We start from the raw sequence: 24,832 nt of genomic DNA, 5'->3' as shown, positions 1-24,832 counted from the left end.
CGAGTTCAGTAACTATTCTTGAATTAATTTTTACAAAAGATTGAAAACCACAAGAAATCAGTCAGGATTACACAGTAATGTTTACACTACTTGAAGTGGACAGGAACTTGTTTGTAGGCTATGGCTGCTTCCTTCTCAGAAAGAATGCATTGGCACAAACCACTGAATATATTACATTCAGGATTAACCTGTACTTCTATGTTATTTTCTTTTACTAAAGATTAAAAATGAAATGGAGGTGGCCAATTTCATTGTCATTTAATTTATTAATAACCCACATTTTCTTTTAGGTGAAGCCCAAAGTGGTAAATAGAAAACAGAACACAAAAATTGATGAGTCTAAAAACAAAAATAGCATATAATAAAAAAGTGAAAAGAATACAGTAACTCCATTAAGTTAATAAGAATGTACACTGGTTTTACAGCTTGATCTGATGGCGATAAATACCCGTTACTAGCCGAAAAATAATGGGTTAATATGTATCTCAGACAAAAAATATTAAGAACCCTTTATACCTTGCAACTGAATTCCTGTATTCTGTACCTTCTTCCCAGTATTGTTTCTAGGGTTTTGTCACAATATGACAATTTTCTGCTTTTAAAATGGAGCTTGCAAGGCAATGGGCAAAACTAAAACAGATTCAAAAACACATTTAAAAATAAGGGCACACAATTCAAGCAAAATTTATCCACAATAACATGTAAAATGTGCAAGATTGCAAATGCATTTAGAAACAAACATTTTCATCTGTCACTAGAAATTATAAAGTGAAGGCAGAATACGCAGGTCCCCCTTTCTGAACATAATGCAGTCCCTGGAAATAGTTTGATAGGTGAGCATTCACATAACAAGTTGGCAATTCCTACAGGAAAATTTCTAAAGTGTCCTTGACCATGAGATTTTAACCCCTAAAAGCAAATACACACCCAAGAAAACCCTCTTAACCTTACTAAAAGTATCACTACAGTTCCTCAGCCAAACAGAAAGAGGCAAACAAGGAAATAATAAATGCTCTCTCCTTAGCTATTTGTGCTGTGTAATGAGGTTTGGGTACTAATTCCTCCTGTTCAGATAAGTGAATTTTCACACAGCAAGCATTCAGAAAGTCGGACCTCCGTGTAATTTAATTACTTGATAAAGCATCACACAACATAAGTACTGCAAAATAAAGGTTCACCAGTTTAGATCTTGTTACAGTAAATGAAAGAATGCAGAGGAAAACCATTTCAGGCGGCCCCAGTGAAGAGCAAAAACCTGTAAGGCCCAGTGCTTTAGAAAAAGATCAAATAACTTCAGTGGATTTTTCCTCTGCGCTGTAGTCTGAGTAAGGGCCGACGTAGTCTGTACCAGCTGAAGTACTCAAACAATCTTCAAGGTCACCTTATTCCAGAATGGATACAGTAACCTAAGTGAGAGGATATTGCATGAATGATGGAAGCAAGTACCCAATCAGCAAAGAAAGGGCTGGATTCAAGTACTTGTTTCCATTGGTAGATGCCGGCACAAAGACTCGCAAGCAGCAGAACAAAGTTTTCCCTGCTCTCCTCCATCAAATCTACTCTGGAGGGTCAGGAGAACACCCAGAACAAACAGCATGCAAGTGGAGGAAAGGGGAGATGGTTGTCAGGCAAGCAGAAACACTTGTGCTGGTGGAACAATCTCCTACCACTAACATGAATTCCACCCCAAAACTCCATTAGCCAAAGCCCATGGAAAGAGCTTATGTACATTAAGCAGCAAAGGGGAGTATCAATTGGCACCTCCAGATTGTCTTTCTGCTCTTTCAGCAACCAAGACAGGTAAAATTGCTAACCTCATTCCATCAATATAAATTATACAATTCAAATTCACTTTACTATTGCAGTCAATTGCTATAAATACTGCCACGGGCTTTTTAGAAACCACACACATACACACTCAGACTAAATTAGTGCACCCTTATGTGTTTGCAAGGTTGTTAAAAAGCCTGTGGCGGGTAGGGGGGACCCTTCACAGTAATTTGACAAGTGTTCAAATACATCCATAATCAAGGCACAGCATATGGCATGTCCTCTTAATGCTTTTACTGCTGGTTTCTAGTTCACAGTTTCACACATGGATAGGGTGTGTGTGTGTTTTGCAACTAACTGTTCTTAAACAGAGGGCATTAATAATGTAGTGAAAGTCCACAAGTTGATGGTGAGGTTTAGCATCAGTACATGAGAGTTGAAGGCACTTAATCATCTTGTCATCTATGTTCTTCCACGGTCAACTCTTGATTTTGATCAGTCAAATTGTCTGTCACAGTTTCTCTTTGTTCAGAGATTTCTGACACACTGTCCCAGTGGTCTTCTCCAGCACAGTTCTGAAATTCTTCAACCACAGTCATGTGAAGATTTTGTAAATCCTGGAAAAAAGCAGCATTAGATTGTTAGAATCTAGTAATTCTATTCTGCTGGTTTAGTTCTGCCCTAATGTATATGGTTTGCTATTATAGCTGCCCACATACAGAAAGGCAAATTTCAGAACTCTTGCTTTCAGGCAAATTCTACTGAAGTCAATTTCATCTAATGTCATGTAAACACATCTTCATTTGGTTGGATTAATAAACCAAGAGAGTGACTTTTTGGAGTTCAAACTTCAAATTAACTAGTACGTTTCATGGCATGATATCTACTAATTCAACTTGGGTTTTGCAGCCTCTCCACTGCTCCAAATTCCAGCTGGTTTAGAATCATAGAGTTGGAAGAGACCACAAGGGCCATCGAGTCCAACCCCCTGCCAAGCAGGAAACACCATCATAGCACTCCTGACATATGGTTGTCAAGCCTCTGCTTAAAGACCTCCAAAGAAGGAGACTCCACCACACTCCTTGGCAGCAAATTCCACTGTCGAACAGCTCTTACTTTATTTTGCTGTTACGTAATATTTTGATAACTTCAAGGCTGGCATTTTCAATATCTATGAAAAGCATTTCTTCAAATATCTGAAAGTTATCTCACTACATCAAAACAAAAATATTTACTGTAAGACAGATTAGTACAAATGCAAATATTCACTCACAATACTAAAGAGGTGGCTGCAGTGATAAAAAGCAAAATTTAGCGGTATAATTAAGTTGTAGCGCTTCAGATCATGGTATGTTCCAATGTTACTATTTCCCCTAATTCAGCAAGCTGCTAAATAAATATTAACATAAACCTATATCCATTCAGGTATCTCCAACTGGGCAAACAGTGGTATCCAAATGGCCAAATCAAGTGTCTGCAAATTTGCTCACTAAGGAGGTGCCACAGTGGAGATAGCCAAGACTCAGACATCCTAAGCTTAAATCTTGAAACTGCAGCAGGAGAAGTGAAGGGCACACCCACAATTCCAAGCTGTGGAAAAGGGTTGAAACTCATCCATTATCCCCATGCATTTTAGAGGTGACTGAACAGAAGATGGACAAGCCCCAGCCTTCACAAGCTTGAAGAGTTGGGGGAAGGTGCAGGGCTCAAAGGTGCTCTAAGCATTTTCAAGTACAAGAGCAGCCAAAATGCAGGGACTACAGAAAATGACCCTGTTTTTAAAAAGCACATGCAGATATTCTGCTAATCAGCTGCTTGGGTGGGGAGTAGAAGAGGTGGATTCATTCCTACCAAGCAGCTGATCAACAGAATTTCAGCTCTCTTGTTTTTTAAAAGGAGTAGCTTGTGCTGAAGCAGCCAGGAGTATTTAATACAAACAGGCAAAAGATGTAATGAGGTATCCAAAATGTAATTAGGGTAATTAAGATTTTCTCCTGCCAAGCACCCTCCACAAAAAATTCAATGTCCTCAAAAATCTGTAGGTTACATCTAATCCTATAATTTATTCAGGTTTTATATATGAGCTCCAATCCCTTCTCTAGTCATACTTCCCAAGGGTAGAAGCAGGCCTAAACCCATTCTGTTCTCCACTTGATACATTGCTCTTAGCCTCTTTGCCAGACCTAGCCCTAGCCCCAAAGTATCAGCATCCTATATGCCTTGAGATATAAGTAAGGAACAACTCACTTGCCACTTCCGAGCCCTGGCTGAAAGCGGAAAATGCATTACAAACATATTGCCTCTTTCTCACTACTCTCAAGCTGCTTCCAGAAGGAAAATCAATTGATCTCTGCACTCTCCCCCATTTATTTTTTCATACCTAACATTCCCCACCTAATTTCCCAAAGAAACGCAAGGCGGCTATAAAATCAGATAACAGTATAAAAACAAAATAACCATAATCCCATCCCTGCCATGGGATCCACATCAGCCCTCTGGTCTCTCTCTAGGCCACACCCCTTCCTGGCTCAGCTCCGCACCCTCTTCAAGCACATAGTTGCAGTACTGGCAGCCGTAACTGTGTGTGTGTTTAATAAATACCTCTCCCGACTGATAAGCACCAGGAAGGCAGAAATAAGTTTGATCTATTCCTGAAACATTTTCACTGGGTGTTAAACGAGCAAGCTTAAACCACCCTTAGGCTTCTTTTTCACTGAGTTGGTAAATCTATCTGGATTATGCTACCTTTATGCAACAAGTGGAGGCTCACATAATGGAGTGTTCTTCCATATATATATCAAAATGGAAATAATAATAATAATAATAATAATAATAATAATAATAATAATAATAATAATAATTTTTTATGTGTCACCCATCAGACTGGGTTGCCCCAGCCACTCTGGGCAGCTTCCAACAAAGTATTAAAACACAAAAAACCTCAAACATTAAAATCCTCCCTGTACAGGGCTGCCTTCAGAGGTCTTCTAAAAATAGTAACAAGCTCATCTATGTCAATTCTACTCCACCCCAGACTACCTTCTCTCTTTGAGAGAAATGGATCTGTCCATCTTTGTAACTTCCAACATTACACAACTGACGTTCATCAAGCCAACACTAATACTTCAAGTTCTGGAAATCCTAGCCTTCAAAAAACTACTGATGAAGTACATTATTTACTGGTAAAAAAAGAGAACCCACCAGGAATTTTGAACCAAGAGTTTTAAACCACTGTAACTCAGCAATTGTTCACATGGTTTCCCTGAAACACGGACAGCTTAACTTCATCAAGAAGGTTCTCCACAACAGACTAAATTATATCTTTTTTATAAGGGATATAGTCTTTTGCTTTATAATGGGGAAAATACTAAAAAGTGGGTAACTCCTCAACTATACAGCACTTTCCATGGTTGTACAACAACTTGCAAAAGTGCCAAAGGGCACAGAATGCTAAATGACCACATACAGGAAAAGAAAGGAAATATGTGGGAGGAATGCAAAGGAATTGGGGACTGGAATCCTGAACAGAAGCACTTCATACTACACTATTTTATTGGGGAGCCCAACCACCAACTTTCTAAACTCTATGTAGGCTATCCACTTTATTTCACCCTATTAATCTCTACAGCAGCAGAAACCTACACAAGGAAAGACTTGTAAATAAACACGAAATCTGAGATGTTCTGCTGGGCCAAACCCAAGAATTATATTCATAATTGCATTATATAGCTGGCTAACTTCTGAGGTCATTGAAAAACTACCCAGTGAAATGTTAACTGAAGTTTCCATCTAGTCAGGAAGGAACTGAGAAAGAGAAGTTGAATGATGTAGGTTGTGTGAAGAAATACTGGAACTGCTCAAACACTTAGTTGACTCTTTGACTAACCAAGGCTTTCCAGATATTGGGAGACAACAACTCCCATAATCCCTGACCACTAGCTATGCTTGCTGAGGCTGATGGGAGTTGGAGTCCAACATTTGGAGGGCCACAGGTTAGCCAGTCTGGCTCTAAACCTATGCCACTACAGATTAACCACACTGGTTTTAAAATCAGCGGAAATCCCAGTACACATACCTCTTTGAAGTGGGATGGAATTGTTAGAGGTGGCTTCCAAAGTGCTTTGATTACACTTCTATATCTCTGAATTAACATTATGCACGCAACTATTCCAATGAGTATAAACATTGCAAATCCAAATATCAGTACGACACGCAGAATTCTCGTTGACTCTGGAGGAAAAAACAATTATTACTAATTTTATCTCAAGAATTATAGATGAAACAATTTCTCAATCAGAATGTTCACAATATTGGGAAAACAGCACTGACCACAAAGACAGCTTCTGTGAGGGAAATGAAATGTGAGTTTATCTAGATAAACTCCACAGAGACCCCAAACTGCATGCAGTACTTCCTGTCTGTGCTGTTGACAGAAAAAGGTGGGCTGGTGGGCAGAAAAGTCCATAGACAAGTTTGTTAAAGGCAAGTGGTGGTGGGGGGTAGTATACAGCATAATAAGCAGAGAAAACCCCAATGGAAAAAAATCTCTGGGGTGGGGGAGAAAACGAGGCGCAGTATACCAACAACAGGAGAACAGAAAGACGAGTGAGCTTTGGAGGTAGAGAACTACAAGGCTGGGAGCCAGGGGACTTTTTGATATGCATGGCAGAATTTCACATTCTCAGTTGAACTAAGCAGTCCCTAGTAGTTTATATTTGGAGAAAGGGAGCAATGAATGTTAGATCATGACATTTGTACCAAAAAAAAAGAACTGCTTCCTTCAGTTAGGGTTAGAACTACGATTTACACCACTATCCTGAACACATTGCACAGTGTCCAACTGAACATTTCCACTAGCGCAAGGAATTTGAAGTGTGCAGTGGAACTTCTCCGCCCTTGCCATTCCTTGTACAACCTCTACATCTGTCATGGACTCTAACTCTTCAGAGAATACTTAGAGGTAGCACTGGAAGAGGAGAGGAGAGGACAGGGAAGTTCAACTGCAAAGCTTCAAGTCCTTAGGCTAGTGTAACTGTTTAGTTGGATACTGCCCATTATATAGTCCATGTGTTGGTAACCTCAAGGTTGGATACTGTAACATTCAGTATGGGGCTGCCCTTGGATCTGGTTTGGAAGCTCCAGCTGGTGCAGAATGCGACAGCCAGACTGCTGATGGAGGCCAAGAACATGTTTCACCACTGTTAAAACAGCTGCACTCACTGCCCATCTACTACCAAGCCAAGTTTAAGGTCCTTATATTAGGTACAAGGTACTTCAGGGACGGATCCCTTATATCCCAGCTTGATTATGGAGATCAATGGCAGGTGTGTCATTGATCATTCCTCAAATGGCTAAGGCCCACCTGTCAACAAAAAGAAACTGAACCTTTAGTGTCCTCAACTCAGCCCTGTGGAATATTCTGCCAAGAGAGATTCAGAAGGCACCTACTAAAACTTTTTAATGCCTTCAGAAAACTTTTCTATTTCACCAAAGATTTTTAAGAATACTGTACAATTTCCCACAATAGTTAATACATCTCTGGTTTTAATTATTACTACGTTTATGGTTTTCATTGCATGGTTTTCTGTATTATGGTAAACCACTTTGATATTTTTCTATGAGGTAGCGGGATATAAATATTTTTAGAAATGAAATAAATAGAAGACTATCAGCAAATTCAATGGAACATGTTGAAGCAATCACTGCTTCCAGCTTCATCCTGTGCATAACCAAAGAGTATTTCAGCATAGCAGTGTACAAAGGCTGAAAACCTAAAAACCAGTAAGGAAAGAGGGACCACCAATGCACAGAGTATAACGTACAAGCCACTTAGGACAGCAAGTCTGCTCTTGAAGCCTAGACATTTGTTAAAATGGAAGCACATCAATGAGTTATTTACTAATTAACAGCTACATTTAGTAGCATGTTTATACATTTGGGGAACACTACTCTCAAGCATAACATTGCAGACCTGCTGCACAGGTAAGGGAAGCAGCAACCTTGTTTTGCCTCATAGTCCATAGGAACCTACATTGCAACAGTCTCTTTGTGAAGCTTTAAGTAATATATAATCTGGTAGGAGCAGAAAAAATTAATATGTGAGATACTTTGAACAGCAGCATATTTTCTAGCCATCACATTTGGAAAGGGAGCAAAAAAGCAGATGTAGCAATTAGAAATACTTAGATTTTTTTTTACACATTTCCTATATAAGGAAGTAGAGAATGTGTGAAAACAGCATGAAGATAATCATGTCCAATAATTGCTAACATCTGTTTTGCTGAGTATATATGTGTTAGGAAGATGAAGATGACTGTAGGTTCTGGAGCAGGGATAGCTAACCCTCAAACCCCTCAAGCAAATTATTTCTCACACACTGCAAAGATCCCACCAATTTGGGTGCTGGTTGTGGGGGGAGTTAAAATAGAGGCAGCTCAGTGCTCTGATGAAGATGCAACTCGCCCCCCTCCATGGTCATCAGCTTGATCATTTGATGAGGGGAGGGGAAGCAATAACCCCCTTTTGCACGGATCAGGCAGTCTGCGCCTGTGTATGTGTGGGGAAGCTACATCCACCAGTAGCATGCACCCACCACAGAACTGACCAAGAGTGGATATGACCCTTGAGGCAAAAAAGCACTGTGTACATACAGCAACATAGATATGTTCTGTCTTCAAACATGGAAATCTGTTTCACACATTTTTTTAAAATCTTACACAGAACAAGACAGCAGAAATGACCCTTAACACATTTCTCAACCCTGATCTCTTTACAAAATATTTGGCATACAGAATTTCCAATTCTGTAAAAAAAGAAAATAAAAGAAAGAAAATAAATCAGAAGTTTAATGAAAACATGCTCAGTGTGAACATTTTATTCCAAGTGCAGAGCCCAAGGCTTTCTGAAAACTCAGTGCTGCACACCTACAGCTATATTTATTGATTTTATATTTGTTGCCAATGTAGCTGCTCAATGAAGTCATTTAGGTGCCCAAAACTCCTCCGTAATACATTAATTGAAACAATTTTAGCATTAGGAAATAAGTAGCCAAAGTGACCTCACATCTTAAGTCCACATCAGTTTCATGACACAGAAATAACTATTGCTTATGAAGAAAATACACACCAATTGTAGTTTCTTTGCACTTGATTTCACTTTTTTGGCATGTTAGGATTACATGTGGAATCGATGCTGTTACTTGAAAGCAATATACACTCCATTCCTTCAGATTCTTGAATGTTTCCCTCCTATTCTTGCTCAAAACTCTCAGCTGTGCAGATGGGAAGATGGAAAAAGTAAGCCGGTATTATATAGCAATAATAAACAAATTGACTTTACATCTATTTCATACAAGCTGCATAGTTTAGATCTTAGTAGAATGTGGAGATATGTTTTAGTTTGCATGTACATTCCACAAGCCATTCTCCAAAATAGTTTTACTCTGATTCCACTAAAAACTAGACGAAAGTCACCAGGATTTCCTTGGACTGCTGAAACTTATGCTTCATAATATGTTAAAACCACCACAGAGATCTAATGGCATGTTTGACTATGTTGCAAAGTTGGCATTTCTTATCCCAAACTTTTACAGTGTAGCTGCTGCCCCCCCCAAAAAAAAAAAACATGGTGATCAAATTTCTGCCCATCTCACCCAAGTGATTGTCATCTGTCCTTCACTAGCTGCTCAGATATTTTTGCACTTTAGAAATGATACAAACAATACGCAGATGATCAAAATGTACCTGAACATCTGCAGCAGAAATGAAGAAAATATAGGTGCATTCCAGAAGCCTTCCAAGTAAACAATAAAATTTGCAAAACACTATTTTCAGAAAATTCCTACTGAAATATCCCATCCCATTCTTACTAGAATTGATTGATAGCAGGCTGAAATATCCCTTTAGATGTAGCTCTCTCTCTCCCTAAAGTGTGTACGTATTCACATTCAAATCCATACCCATCCCTATATCATAAATATATGCTACTAGTTTTTTTTAAGTCTTTCAACTTTTCTGGGAATTACTGGTTTGTTGAGCAAAGGCAAGTACTCACTTTTTCACTTGCTGATTCCTCCCAGTATTCAATTAAATATTCAAAATATTCAGTTTTATTTTCTGCATGCTCAAAGGGAGGCAAGAAGCTTATATGAATCATGGTACCTTCTGAGCTTACATTGATTGCTCTTGGAGGTCCTAAAATAGCTGAAATGGGTAAATGCAAACAAGTATAAGTTAAGTCACATTTTCTACTAATTGTGATCAAACATAATCCACTCTGAAGTCTCACATGGATTCTGGGATGGACTTGTGCTGGGTATACCAACTACAGCGGAACCTCGGGTTACATACCGTCCCCTTTGTGAATCCTTCAGGATACACACACGGCAAACCCGGAAATAGCGGAAAGGTTTCCACGATCCACGCATGTGCAGAAGTGGGCTACCGCCACGTGCACCTGCACAGGTCAGGCACCTCTGGATATGAATGTTTAGGGGTAAGAACGGACTCCTGGAACAAATTAAATTCATATCCAGAGGTACCACTGTAGTTCATTTCAATGATGGCAGCAGATCTGCATTCACAAAGGAGTGCACAGCTGCAACATTTCTTGCTACTGTCATTTAAATAAGTGGAGCAGCCTTTGCAGGAGTGGAATATCTTGGTTGTCTCTGATACCTTTCAAGAAACCTCTGGAAAAAAATCTCATGAACCCGGGAGAAGTGATGATGGCAAAAGCAGTAGTGGGAGCAGAAATCAGATTGCCTATCCATGCACCCAAGAATTCACCTTCCTATAGAACAGAAGGGGAGAATTTCTTGCCCCTCAGATGTTGCTGAACTACAACTTCCATCAATCCTAGCAAGCATGGATAATGGGAGTTGCAGTTCCCCAACATCTGGAGGTGCAAAGGTTCCCTACACCTGCTGTAGAATTTGGTAGGGAATGTGATATGACAGGAATTCTTAAAACATCTGTACAAATTAATCTTATTACATGTGTTGGGAATATTTCATTCTGGCAAATGATAAAAGTTCTCATTTGTTACTACCACTCAGCAACATCCGTGGAACACTGGTCTGGTTCATGTCATGCTAAACCAAACCATGACAGAGCACAAATGCACAAGCATGTGGGAACCAGGAGCGGCGATCATGACTGCTTTGCTGCTGCTCCCTGGTTGTTCTACTACTGTGCTGCACTAAGCAATGGCTTGCTTAGCATATCATCCAAATCAAGACTCCTGGTTAAGGTTTCCCAGATAAGCCATAAGATATAAACCACAGGACAAACCTTGGTTTCAGCTCCTGGCTACTCTGAAGAAAACTAAACCACAATCCTGATTTCAGACAATATACTGAGTGGTATTCAGTTTAGACCAATTGAAATTAATGGGCCCAAGTTACATCATGTTCAATGTGTATACTCTGAGTAAAACAAAGTTGACCACTTCACACTAAGCCACACCATGGCTTACAGCAGTACCAAGGAGGAGCACAATAGGTGTGTTCTCCTCTCCAGGAGTCCACACAATTGCACTAAACCAAAGCTTTGCATGGTGTGTGAACCAGGCCGTTGTCTGCATTCTTTCTTGCACTGAGAAAGGGAATCGGACAACACAGTTGTACAAGCAAAAAATGACAGAAGGCAACCCTAATCTAGTAGGGTTATTGTAGCACCAGCAAGGTTATGATGACTGAAATATAAGATGTTCATAAACACATTTCTCAAGGAGTAGCAACATTGTTTTTTCTGCATCAGACTAAAGTCTTGTGGCATTTTAAATACTTAAAGATGCCATGATACCCGTGGCTGTTATTTTTTTTCCAGAATATCATTTTGTGGAAGAGAAATATTTCTCCCCCAGAGGTACTGAATAAAATACAGTAGATGAAAATATAAAGAAACATACTGTCTTCCCGTGCTCGAAAGGGCTTAGTTTCAGTCCAGGCAGATTTTAATTCCCCTTGTTCAGCCCTAACATGTAAAATGATGCAGTCATGATTCCTCTCATGATTGAAATTACATTCAGGTTTTGTAATATCTTTGCAATTCACTTTCTTCCATACTTTTTCTTCTGATGCTCTGCAAAAAAATACGAAGAACACACCATTATTTGAACTCCTTATTGTTGCATTTGGGTATGATCAATTTAAAACTTCCTTTGAAATATCTAGTTGAATCTTGAAATACCAGTTTATACATTCTACATTAGTGGTAAAGAAATACCTTGCTCCTTGGCGATGCACAAGTGTTGAAAAACCAAACAACGCTAAGGCAATAGCTATGACAGGGCTCACAAAGCCACCCTGTGCCCTGTAGTTCCATAAAATCACACAGTATAAGACATCTCTGCCTCAAAATGAAAAGGGGTTACATTACCATACATGAATCAGTTATGCATAGTGACAGAAAAAAATTGCCCATTTTGAGAAAAAGAACTGTCCATAATATGGCTTCATGTGATCTTACCATGAAAGGTGAGCAGAGAAGCCACACTTCTTTCCCTGTCCTCTTATCTCCCATTTACATCAAATACCACTTTACAGGTACAAATAAGGGCTATTTTAGTTTAACACCTGCCACTTCCCCAGACAAGCAGCCAGGTAAGTATAAACATGACTGAAACCTCAATCTGGAACTTTTACTGGAAGTAAGCCTCTTTAAAATTCACTGGGAACTATTTCTAAATGTTTGAAACAACAATGCCAAATTCAAATTTGATTAACTGTTGCTTACAACTATGTACCGTATTTTTCCATGTATAAGATGCCCCCTATTTTTTTGAGCCCAAAATTAAGAAATAAATATTTTTAAGTATTCCGTGTATAAGACGACCCCCAATTTTAAACTTTAAAAATTTGGGAAGAATATACACAGAAAAATACAGTGATTACCCATTCTCAAGAGCAACCACCCTAACAGGCAGTCCAGTCCTATACCCAGAAGTCCCTCTTTGATCAACAGCACTTACTCCCAAGAATGGACTGGATTCAAGCTTCAGTTAAGCAATCAATTTACAACAAGGTTTTACAACAGGCATGTGCCATCTTAATACATAGTACATTTCATGTGTTAAAAATCTTCACATGATTACAGTGGTACCCCGGGTTAAGAACTTAATTCGTTCCAGAGGTCTGTGCTTAACCTGAAACTGTTCTTAGCCTGAAGCACCACTTTAGCTAATGGGGCCTCCTGCTGCTGTCACGCCGTGGCCGCGTGATTTCTGTTCTCATCCTGAAGCAAAGTTCTTAACCCGAGGTACCTATTTCTGGGTTAGCGGAGTCTGTAACCTGAAGTGCCTGTAACCTGAAGCGCCTGTAACCCGAAGTACAACTGTAGTCAGAAAGAAGAAATGAGGAGTTCAATGGGGCTTATCTTATTGAGTAATTCTATACATAACCACTCAAGAGCAAGAACATTCTTGTTCAGACAAGCCTACCCAGAAGCTTAGAAAGTTGGGGTAATTTTAATCTGTTTTATTATTTTAACTTTGTATATTTTAAAGTAGGATAGAAATTTTCCTTGATTTTAGTGTTTTATCTTATGTAAACCACTTTACAAGTTTTTTTGTAAAGTTGTTGGTTTTTTTACAATCAAGAGGTGTATAAATTTTATGAAATAAACTTTTATGAAATAAATAAATACAATGAAACTCTACTTGGCAGCAAGTACTATGGTTTCCAGTGGAATCTCTTTGCAAAGCCTGAAACAGAAGCACAATTCAATTCAAACTGCATTAGGAAAATTAGAGCAGAAGGGGACAACTAGGACTAAAATAAAGTACAAATTATGACTTGTCTTAGGATATGAACTTTTAATTTAAAGAACACTTGCACATTTCCATTTCTTTAATTCAACCACCACTCTAATTTCCATTATTTCCAACACAATTTGCTAAAATAAACTTCAGTAAATATGTTTAAACAGTAAAACCCAATTTTGTATACAAATATATACAGATCTTACAAAAGCAAACACTATATACCATAGAATGCAATTTTGGAGGTATACAAGAACCATTTACTTACATGCGTGTTTTAAATCTCCATTCAACACTATAAGTCACTGAACCATTGATCGTTGTAACTGGAGACCATTTCAATACATTATTGAAATTATATGACTGAATTGTCACATTCTCTGGCGCAGATAAGGAGAAAGATTCTACAAAGACATTAACAACAGAGTATTAATACACATTAACAAAAATACAGGTTTAATGTAGATTCCTCCAAAATTCAGGGCAAATAAAAATACTAATAGTGGCAGTAGTGAGTTGGGCCCTGATGCTGGTGCAGGTAGAATATGAATAGGTATAATCATAGCTAAGCTAAACTGCAAGTGACCATGACAATGGAATTTGGTGTGGCACACAATAAAGTTTGGCCTGGACCTTTATGGACAGACCATCTAGTTTAAGTACTGCACAGAGGCAGCATACAGGTTCACTTCCCTTTTGGTCAGGCATTATTGGTTCAAAATGTTCAAATTACCATACAATCTTACAGCTAAGGGATGAAGAACCTGTAGATGAAGAATCCAAAGGTTGCTGGACTCTAACTCCCATCATCCCTGAACATTTGCCATACTGGCAGGGATGATAGGGTCAGAGTCAAACAACATCTTGAGGGCCTCCGGTTCCCAATCCCAATCTAGATTATCAGGGTAGCATATGCGGGGTTTCCTCCCAGGAACTGACCAGACCCAGTTTTAACTTCAGAGATGGAACTCTAGAAGGCTTCTTCTGATTCAGAAGGTGAGAAGTCATTAATTTAACACTGCAGTAACTAGTTAATTTATATTTGCACATAATTTCTCTTCTCTGAATTGAAATGGGGAAATGAACACACCAGAGCTTGGTCACTGGTCTTTGTTTTATACTGCCAAACAAATAAGAGAGAATACTTGCTAGTACAAGGGAGCACCCCTATTTTTTGTCTTCTATTGCTATAAAACCTAAAAAGATACACCAGAGACAAAAATGAAATAAAAAGGGTGTTGAAGTCAGAAATTCCAAACAATTTTCAGTGCATAAGTAGTCACACAGTAAGGGGAGGGGAGTTGGTGAATGCCACAATGTCTTAAGAGACTTACTGCTTTTGGTTTTCACCCGGCTACAATATTTCAGAGCTACAGACAACACTTTCAGAAATAACAGGGAAATAGAAAAGTGACAAAGCATATTAGCAAACAAAACTAAAAAGGAAGGTGAAACAAATTCACTAGATCCAATTTTTCATCTATCAGTTCTGAAAAGGAAGGGGCCCATGGCACCCTAAATCTAATTTATAATGGCTTGAGTTTTTATAAATGCTCAATACACTGCTTGCTTCATCAGATTAGTTATAAGAAAATAATGTTGAAATAACTAATTCAAGTAGTCTGGATCACCTGGTCCAGTTTAAAAGCTAGGTGCATAGTTTATGAAGAACATCCATCCCACCATGCTATTAACTGAACAGCAACTGAAGTAGTTCCAGATTTGTGGTGGGAATTCCTGTGTGTCACCCAAGTAGCTTGGGGGCAATCATTCTTAGCAAAATTAATTGCAAAAAATCAGCTTGTATTAACATAACCAAAGCAGCTTTCCTCCCTCACTCCTAATCCCCTTCAAAAGGAAAACATCACAATACCCTTCTATTAGACAAATCAGTAAGTAAACTAGTCTACCCAAAAGAGGGTGGAATGGGACATTTCTTCTTTCTGATTATTATTCTTTCATACCCCTCCAAAAGAATCTCTCCAGACGGGGTGATTGTGCAGCAAAATGGTTAATGTGCTTCAGTGTGGGCCAGTGTGAAGTGATGAAAACTGGGGCAAAAATTTCACCTAAAGAGGTCTAAACTGGTGATGTCTGACAAGGAACAAGTTCTTGTGGTGAGAGTGGATGCCTCAATGAAGATGTTGACAGTGTGTGACTGCTGTGAAAAAGGCAAACAACATACTAGAGATTTAGAAAAGTGAGTGGAAATAGAATTGCCAATAGCATAATACAATTATATAAATCTATATAAGTCTGTACAATTCTGATTGCCTCAACTCAAAATAATATAGAGCTGAAAAGGATTCAGAAAAATGCAACCAACAATATCAGTAATTTATCTATATGATATTGTTTGAAGATAATAAATTATTGTGTGGGTCTAGCTGTTACTGTATTTATGATGACTATAAAGTCTACATTTTCTAATTAGTAAAATATTTTTGTTGCAGTATATTGCAAACATGGCCCTGTCCTCTTATCTCATGCTCAAGTGTACGCCTTTCAAAGTTTGCAGGCACTGAAGAAGGCTATGCAGTTGAAACGCTTCTGGCATATGTGTGTGCTAGAAGACCGTTGTCTTATATAATCTGCATGGCTTTTTCAATTTACTAAAATATCATATTTTAGTATATCGTACGTTTATTGAACAGCTGGCTATTAGTTTGTCCATACAAATTTAATTTCAAGTGGCTCTTTAAGTTGTAGATTGCATTTTAATTACTGACTACATTGTCTTTTTGTTTGCATGTAGTAGCATTGATCAGGAAACACCTACTCTGGTTTGTATCTGTTTAAAAGATTGGGCAAATTAATGAAAGATACTGTAAGGCCATCAATGGCTGCTAGCCACTGTTCTACTTCCACGGGTAGAGGCAGTATGCCTCTGGAGACCAGTTGCTGGGAAGGGTGCTCTTACTCTCACGTTTTGCTTGCAGGCTTTCCATAGACCCCCGAAGAACAGGGTGCTGCACTAGGTGGGCATCACTCCAAAGTCCAGAGCTCAATCTACTGGCCTAGAAACCCCTGCTCCATACCAGGCCACTGTATGCCACTTCTCAGCCCCAGGACACAAACACCACACAATCCTAATCAACACTGTTTTCATCTTGGCATTCATACACAATACCCCAGAATCACATCAGTATGCAGCAGCAGAATACAGTGGTACCTCGGGTTAAGTACTTAATTCGTTCCGGAGGTCCGTTCTTAACCTGAAACTGTTCTTAACCTGAAGCACCACTTTAGCTAATGGGGCCTCCTGCTGCTGCCGCGCCACCGGAGCACGATTTCTGTTCTCATCCTGAAGCAAAGTTCTTAACCCGAGGTACTATTTCTGGGTTAGCGGAGTCTGTAACCTGAAGCGTATGTAACCCGAGTTACCACTATCAACAGCAGCAAAGCCCCCCCCCTATTTTGCACCCTCAATTGTTATAGCCTTGTGCATACACCTCCCACTCCCACATATCAGACATGCAAAAGTGCATCCTTAAGTGCGCAAGGGAAATTCTAGTCCCAACATCTCCAGGGATGAGTCCTGGGAACCATTTCCAAGGACACGGCTCCAACGTCAAACCTAAGACACGCGAGCCTTCTGAGCATACTGAGAGCACAAGTTCTTCCACACTAGATTGACCACACTTGGAGCCCCCCTTGTGCTTTTAACAACGGTACAGAAAAGTACAGCAGGCGCGGGGGGGGGGGGTTCCACGACTGTATCTCTATGCCAGGGAAATCCTACCAAAACACCCGAAACACCAAGGAACCCTGGAAGAGACGGCAACTCAAATCTGAAGGACCGTAAGAAGAGCCTGATGGATCTAGCCCAGCATCCTGTTCTCACAGGGACCAACTAGATGCCTGTGGGAAACCAGGATTTGGGCACAAGAGCCCGCTCCCCTCCTGGGGTTTCCAGCAACTAGTACATTCAGAAGCACGTCGAGGCAAAGCACAGCCGTCAACTTCGCGAGAACGTGTGTAGTCCTCTTTTTTAAAAAGCCCTCCAAGTTCGCGGCCACCACCGCCTCCTGGGGAAGCGAGTTCCTGAGTGAACCCAAAGCCACCCACCTCTTACCGGGGAAGGAAGCTAGAGGAGGAAGAGGGGGGCGCGGGGAGACGGGGGTCTTTTTTCCACTTCGCCGCCACTGGCCCTGCGAGTTACCTTTGCCCCTCTCCCCCCCCCCGCGCTCGTTTCGCCCTTCTCGGCGGCGGACGGGTCTCACCTGGGGCGGCCACGCCGAGCAGCGGCCTCGCTAGGCAAAGGAGCACCCACAGGGCGCCCAGGGGCTGCATAGCAGCAGCTGAGCTCCGGCCTCGCCTGGAGTCTCGCTCTCTCGCTCTCTCTCTCTCAGGCGCCCCCTGACTGGGGGAAGAGCCCCGCTCTCGCCTCACCCGCCATTCACGCTCTCGCCTCCTCTGACCAGACGCTGACGCCGCCCCGCCCTTTCGCCTTCTGCTTGGCCTGCACGCCTCCCAGCGAAGGCCGGCCTCTTCCCGGACTTGCCTCGGAGGTTGGGGCGGGCCGCCGCCGCGGGGCCTGCTCCGGCAGCTCCCTCGCACGCGAAACAAGCTGCACGCCCTCAGAAGGAGGAAGAAGAGGAGCCGGCCGCGGCCTGGACGTAGTAGCAGCGCCGGCCTCCGCGTTTGCTATTAGGCTGGGGGGGTCTCGGGCAGAACCATAAAGGGGAGGAAAACAGCCCTTGGGGGGGCCCCGCTGGCTCTCCGCTCTGAACTGGATTGGGACAGGCAGGCAGCTCTTCCAAGGGGACGAGGCCTTTAAATACAGAACCCGTCTCTGAAAAGGAGCGCACATTGCCTTTTGGTCAGCTGCTTTGAAGGATGGTTCTGTAAACAGAAAAGTAGGCTATAAATGCAGGGGCAACAAGGTCAGAGGTCACTTGCCTGGTGGCTCAATTACCTCTTGGAGCCACAGCATTTTAGGAGTTGCTACTGCCACAGTGGAAAAGGTGCCCCCTGGAAGGTTTGAAGCCCCTGGAGTGGGGGGGGGGCAGAAGAGGAAAGGGATCAAGGAGGAGGAAGTTGGGTCTCACCAAAGGAGACACACACACCCCAGCAGTAAAAGTTGCTATGAGCACAGGAATTCAGTGATACCAAGGTCCGTCTGGCGGGGAAAGTTATAGGACACATCCCTGCATTGTAGGGGGATGGTCTAGAATAGATGACCCTTGGAGTCATATATCGAGTCATGCCATGCTTTATGATTTCTGTGTACACATAAAACCATGACATGACTCACAAAAAAATGGGACACTAGAGGGGTAAAAGTCCTAAACAGTCTACAGGTGGATGCCAGCAACCACCATACAGTGTAAAAATTATATTGTTCTTTTCTCTCCCCCTGCCACTTTCAGTTTTTGCAACAACTTTTCCGTTATGGCTGTTTGCCGGATTATATTATATCAATGATCAATATTCATTAATTGCAAGGTTTTCCAAGTTCTGGCTATTACCATTCTAGCTGCTGTTCATAAATGTGCTTTTAATTTCTGACTTCCTAATTGGCCCATATCTGAAGTATGTAAATTAAGTAAGGGTGAAGCCAGGGATGATTCAGATGTAATAGACATAGAACTGGCATCGTGCCCCGAATCTCTTGATGACTGCTCCCAGTAGCTTCATATTTTAGCATAAGGGGGGTAAAACTGTGGTCCACCGCATCTCACAGCACAACTACCAGAGGAGCTGAAACATACGATAATCTGCCAACACTATTCAGTAAACCACAGTACCACCAACTTCCAATTCTCTTTTTCCAGTTTATTAATATTACATTTAAAAACATTAACATTTCATTTCCTTCAACAGCCCATCTGGCCCTTGTCTGCCAGAGGAGGGAGAAGACACTTCTTGACTTGGTAGCAGGCCAGGCAGGCAGGAGGACTAGGGGGAGTATGTGTGCATGCAGACATGTGAAGCATGGCGCTAGAAGTCCCAGCAGCATCCCGGGGATCTTTCCCTTAGTCCATCTGTTCTGCTCCCTCCTTCCCATTGTTTCTTTTCTTCCTACCAGAGGCAGAGATGACCAACAACTTGGGTGAATTCAAAAGAGGCTTAGAAAAATTCATGGGGAAAAAGGCTATCAGTGGCTACTAACCATGATGGCTGGAAACTGCAGGAAGGGCAACTGCTGTTGTGTGCAGGTCCTGATTGTGTGCTTCTCACAGGCATCTGGTTGGCTATACTGGGAACAGGATGCTGGACTGGATATGTTGGGAGCTGCCCAGAGTGGCTGGGGAAACCCAGCCAGATGGGCAGGGTATAAATAAAAAATAAATATATTATTATATTATTATAAAAGTCTCATGTTCAATCCTTGGTATTTCCATGTAGGGCAGGGTCATCATGATTCAGAGGTCACACTCTTGTTCCCTACCCTCTAGCAACACCTGTGACTATGAAGAAATTCGGAGAACCTGCTCATATCTTTAGTTCACTGCATGAGTCAAATCATTTGGAGATTAGAGAAAGTGAAAGTGGGAATAAAAAAGCAAAATGAATTCAGTATGTTTTCACTTTATTCTGCAACCACATATGTGGTGTGCATTTTACACAACACAAGCAACATGTGGTTGCTGTGAGAAACCCTTGCACTAGCTCCAACTTTGGTGCTCCAGCTGTTGCGAAACCCAACTTACATCAGCCCCAGCAAGCATGGCCAAGAGTTGTAGTTCAGTAGCACCTGAAAGGCCAAAGCTTCCTCACACCTGCACTAGCTGGTTCTAAATTCCTGGAGACGCTTCCAATAGCTTCCAGATGCCAGATGCAGTAAAGAAAGCAGTCGTGGCAAGAGCAACTGCTCCTCGTGTGGCCCCTCATTGCATTTCATACCTTCTTTCCTCAGTCTTTTCAGTGACCTGCGTAGGGCACTGACATGCTCTCCCACCTCATTATTTGTAGAAGGGACTGGCAGAGTTACCTGTGCATCTCTATTTAAAACCGAGCATGGAGTTGGATGTGGAAGATGCCTAACCAAGGTAGAGCCATCTTCAAGCACCCCACAGCTGTTGCAGAGACTGTCATAAAAAATGGGGGGGGGGGTCTCTGCCAGAGGGGAGTGAGCCTGGAGAGGTGAGCCCAGCAGAGGAACCTATGTCTCTTGGACACAGAACATTCAGGAGTGAGCAGAAGATGGACCTTGCAAATTATCATTTTATGATATTGAAACGGAGGTTTACTTGAGAGGATAGGAACTGAAAGGAGGAGTCCTGTCTCTTGCCCCCATCCTCTTTCATTTCGACTGTTCAACCAATCCTCCTGATCCCAGCTTCTGTTTCAAGGTTTTCCATTCTCTTTCCCTTTTTGTGTCATTGTAACATATTCTACAAGACAGCCCAGTTTTGTCTACTCGGTGTAGGTTTTTCATATTTGTATTCCACTGTAACGCTTTAGTTATTGCCCTAGTGCAAGGCGATGGTTATGGTCACGTTGACATGGATGTGCTCATGCTTTGTGTAACTTTTTCCTATGTATCACCCTATGTGCAATGTCAGATTCTGCCACAATGCATTTGTCCCTCCTGAGGAGCTAAAAATCTACGTAGTTTTGCTGTGCTACAAGATCATCACTCTTACTGCTGGCAGTTTCAGGCTACATATACAGTAGAAACCTGTGTTAACGCTTTTCTGGGATTGTTAAGCCCCAGACTACAAGCAGGGCAGGATTTGTTTGCTTCTCCAAACTAGCCTAGAGAATGGTTCTAGGGTAGCTTTTTCCTGGGACTTGTGGTATATAGTTCCTGAGAAGTTGCATTATATGTTCATACTATAGGTATAGACCAGGGGTGGGGAACCCCTCTCAGCCCAAATGCTACATTTTCTTATAGACAACCTTCTAGAGGCATTGGCCAGTGGTGCACCAGGTGAGGACCAAAGGTGGATGGGACAGGTGTAAACATACTCGCACATCCCTCTCTATTCTCCATCCAGGCAAACAAGATGCATAATCAGCGTTCCAGGATACATTCTAGCCAGGTATGCACACTCAAGGAGGTGGCAAAACAGGACTGGTGAAGAAGTGGGGTGGTCTGTGGAGGGTCCCAACTACCAAATAAAGAGAGGCCTGCAGGGCTGCAGTTGGCCCCTGAAAAGCCTCATTTCCTGGTACAGGCTGATTTTAAATTTAAACTATGAGAGATTGTGTCACATATGTTGATCAAGTTACAACGGCCGGGTTGCCTGGAACAAAGATCAGAACAGAACTGGTTGTACCTGGCATTATTTCTTTATTTATCAACACAAATTTCCTTATAAATAAAACTCTTACAAAGTTGACATCTTAAGTGCCGTAATAGAAAAGTGGAGTACATTGTAACAGGATAAAAATTCCACTAGGGTAAAAACAAACAAACACAGAGTCTTAATATGTTATATTTATAGATTTTAACAGTACATCTTTAGATTTCTTTATCCTCACAATCAGATACAATTGCTCACTGAACTTAAGGACACTGCAGAGGAGTCCCACTCCACATCTAAATGCAATACAATGTCCACAAAGTACCAATACATGGAAACATAAAAAATAATCAGTTATGTGTGCAGAGGAATAGCACTGATTGTTGCTTGTCATAACAGCATCTATGGATAGGTGAGACTATGAGTCATGCATCATGTGGGTTTGGTTATTACAGCAAGTTGGTTTCAAATCTGATGTATTTCCTGTTTTAAGTCCTGAGATAACTATAAACCCAACAAGTAGGAAAGACACAGGGTGGGGGTGGGGATACAGCACAGCACAGTGTTACAAATGCCTTCTCAGACTCAAGTCCCATTGAGTTCAATACGAGTATGAATAAAAAGTATGAATAAATATTTTTTGCTATGATGGAGTAGATTAAATAAAGACTAGATCAGGATACAAATCAGGACTGAAGGACTTCACACTTTGTAACTTTAAAAGGCACTATGTATCAGCATCTTTAGGATTAAATTAAGCATGGGAAACTTGGTTTAGGCATTATAGTTTCTTGGTCGAGAGTGCAACCCTAGTAACACAACAGAAATAAAATCCTGTTGACATACATGCCAGAACACAAGTGAGCCCTTTACACTATGGTTGTCTGAGAATTCCACCAGAAACAGAAGTGGAAGCAGAAATTGCTGCAAGTTGCATGTTTGTTGGTCAGTAACAGAAATGTGAATATGAGTTATGTTTGCTATTGTTCTTTTCTTAATCTGCAAACATTATGTAAATAATTATGTTATTTTCTGAATTGTTTTTGACCTTTTCCTTTCACTGAAATTGATTACATAATCAATTACCTAATTAATTACATTAGTTTTGGCCATAGTGGTTAGCGAGATGAAGATAGGTTTTAGCGAAAGCTGAAATGTAGCAGAATGGGAAAAGCATTGATTTCAATGAACTGTAGACAGGATGGAAATGGCTGACTCTTTACATCCTTACTTTTGACAGGAACATTTCAGGATGCTCCCTTCAGAACTTGTTCATCACATGCAGTGCTGCAGTTAGGCTTCTGCACTTGCTTGATTTGAGGAGTGAGGTTATCACCCCTCTATTATTATCCATTCCAGGTCTCCCAACCACTGCCACAGGGAAGTTTCCGTTAGCAGACCAAGAGGAGCAAGTGACAGCAAAGGTTGCAAGGTTCTTAGCCAGGGCAATTAGAATAAGATCCACTATTTGACTATTGATCCAAATCCCCAAAACATGTTTATATAACTGATTTTTTTTACCTTTATCCTCTGTATACTGCATTTTGTTTGTTTTTATTCCTATGGCTGGTAGCTGATGCAACTAAAGATTCATTCATTCCATTGTAACTTGTTTTGCGGTCTGTTCTGGTGCAATTTTACATTATTAATTCTGATCTTATTATGTTATTCCACACTATTCAGTTCAATGTAAAAGAAATGCCATGTAAATGGGAAAAACAGTGATAAAGTACTGTATATATCATTTGTGGACTGAAACAGCAACAACAGTGAACACTGATTGCTGGATTGATTTCTGTTCTGGACAGGGGACAAAAAAGCAAACTGGCAATTTCTACTCCTGCTTCTGTTGGAATTACCTGACATCCATAGTCAGAACACGGAGTTATTTCACATATAAACATATGTAAGCATATACTTGCTTCCCCAGCCATTCATACATTCTAGAAAAACATATCAAGCCCCTGTCTTCACATTATATGTGGAAAGGAGGCGTCTACCTGAAAACAGATGGTGCAGGCATGCCAAATTCTCTCTCTCTCTCTCTCTCTCACCCACCCACCCACCCACCCACTTACATTCTGACCTTCCAAGGTCACCTAATTTAGTTTCCATTAACTATCAGCAACAGTTAATACTGCAATACAATCATTGTACACACTTCACTTAAAAAAAGCAACTATTTACACAAAGGCATTTTTGTTTTGTTTTTTACCAAGGCAGTTGGGTGATAATATGCTACGTAGGTGACCTGTTGCAATGCTGCTTATACACACATCCCCCAAAATCAAACATAAAGCTAAATGAGGGCCTGCACCTAAGCATTGTGCGGACTCCCTTTTGTCCCAGCTCTACTGGTAAATGGAGTTTGTAAACATTTTCTCTACTCCCCACATCAGCTAGGCATCTACTCAGAAGAACAGCCAGATGACACCAGTATAACTGTGCCTTAGGAACTCACATTTCAGCAAAAACAGGTATTCACTGATGGGGCTAAGTACACTGGTGTGTTAACACTGAAACAACGCTATGCTACCATTTGGACACTTCTAAACAGGATAGTGAATTGTGAAACTGAACTGTACAAACTAATTGAAATAACAGTAGCAATGGATTGCAATAATTGCAGTCACACATTCTCATAAGCATTAGCTTGCTAGACACCTATACAGACCAACTAAATTTGGGCACACTCTTAATGCGAGTGAAAATGCTTTCATTTCTCACATTGCTATTGGAGGATGCTAGTGAGAGTAGTTATCAGAACAAATCCATCTATATATTCTGAGAAATACTGAAGGCCTGGTCAGTAGTTGCAGTTTGTTTCCCTGGCTGGCAAAGACTAAATGAAGAAATCACAGTAAAAACTACACTAGTTCCCAGAAAGTAATTTAACTAGGGATGTCTCTGCTCATTCTATAAAAAAGGTCTTAACTTTTTGAGAGTTGGCTAGTGATTTCCTTGCCCCAAATCAAGTATTTATTGGTGACCCCCTAATTACCATTTGACTTTTTTTGATTCTGCAAGACTTAGTTTCTAAGATTTTTTTGTACTTTTCATTACAACTAAATTGTAGGTAAGACTTTTTCTTTTTTTAAAAAAAAACC

General features: G+C 40.9%; 1 protein-coding gene and 2 long non-coding RNA genes across 3 annotated transcripts; 1 reads left to right on the top strand and 2 right to left on the bottom strand.

Moving 5' to 3' along the window:
• Positions 1-245: 245 nt before the first annotated feature.
• Positions 246-18,405, bottom strand: IFNGR2 (interferon gamma receptor 2). The gene is made up of 7 exons (XM_082220536.1): positions 17,754-18,405; positions 13,799-13,934; positions 11,680-11,852; positions 9,823-9,971; positions 8,896-9,040; positions 5,846-6,000; positions 246-2,387 (listed from the first exon to the last, which is right to left on the bottom strand). The coding sequence occupies exons 1-7, from the start codon at positions 17,821-17,823 to the stop codon at positions 2,229-2,231; spliced, it is 987 nt and encodes a 328-aa protein (XP_082076662.1). The 5' UTR covers positions 17,824-18,405; the 3' UTR covers positions 246-2,228.
• Positions 6,007-8,473, top strand: LOC309531204. Its single transcript, XR_014219137.1, has 2 exons — positions 6,007-7,524; positions 7,564-8,473. It is a non-coding gene; the product is annotated as an uncharacterized lncRNA (long non-coding RNA).
• Positions 18,406-21,752: 3,347 nt separating the features above from the next.
• Positions 21,753-24,496, bottom strand: LOC309531637. The gene is made up of 2 exons (XR_014219362.1): positions 23,098-24,496; positions 21,753-23,023 (listed from the first exon to the last, which is right to left on the bottom strand). It is a non-coding gene; the product is annotated as an uncharacterized lncRNA (long non-coding RNA).
• Positions 24,497-24,832: the final 336 nt, after the last annotated feature.

Source organism: Podarcis vaucheri (genome assembly GCF_965113315.1).
Source record: "Podarcis vaucheri genome assembly, chromosome: 4".
Lineage (NCBI taxonomy): Eukaryota > Metazoa > Chordata > Lepidosauria > Squamata > Lacertidae > Podarcis > Podarcis vaucheri.
Note: the sequence above shows the minus strand (reverse complement) of the source record. Positions and strands in the feature narration are given on the sequence as shown.

Bases quoted from the DNA above. Each gene is read 5' to 3' on its own strand.
- IFNGR2 (XM_082220536.1), bottom strand. From the start codon at position 17,823: ATGCAGCCCCTGGGCGCCCTGTGGGTGCTCCTTTGCCTAGCGAGGCCG. The intron at 13,935-17,753 runs GTGAGACCCGTC...ATGTCTTTGTAG, and splicing joins GCTCGGCGTGGCCGCCCCAG to AATCTTTCTCCTTATCTGCG. The intron at 9,972-11,679 runs GTATGTTTCTTT...TACCCATTTCAG, and splicing joins CTTTCGAGCACGGGAAGACA to CTATTTTAGGACCTCCAAGA.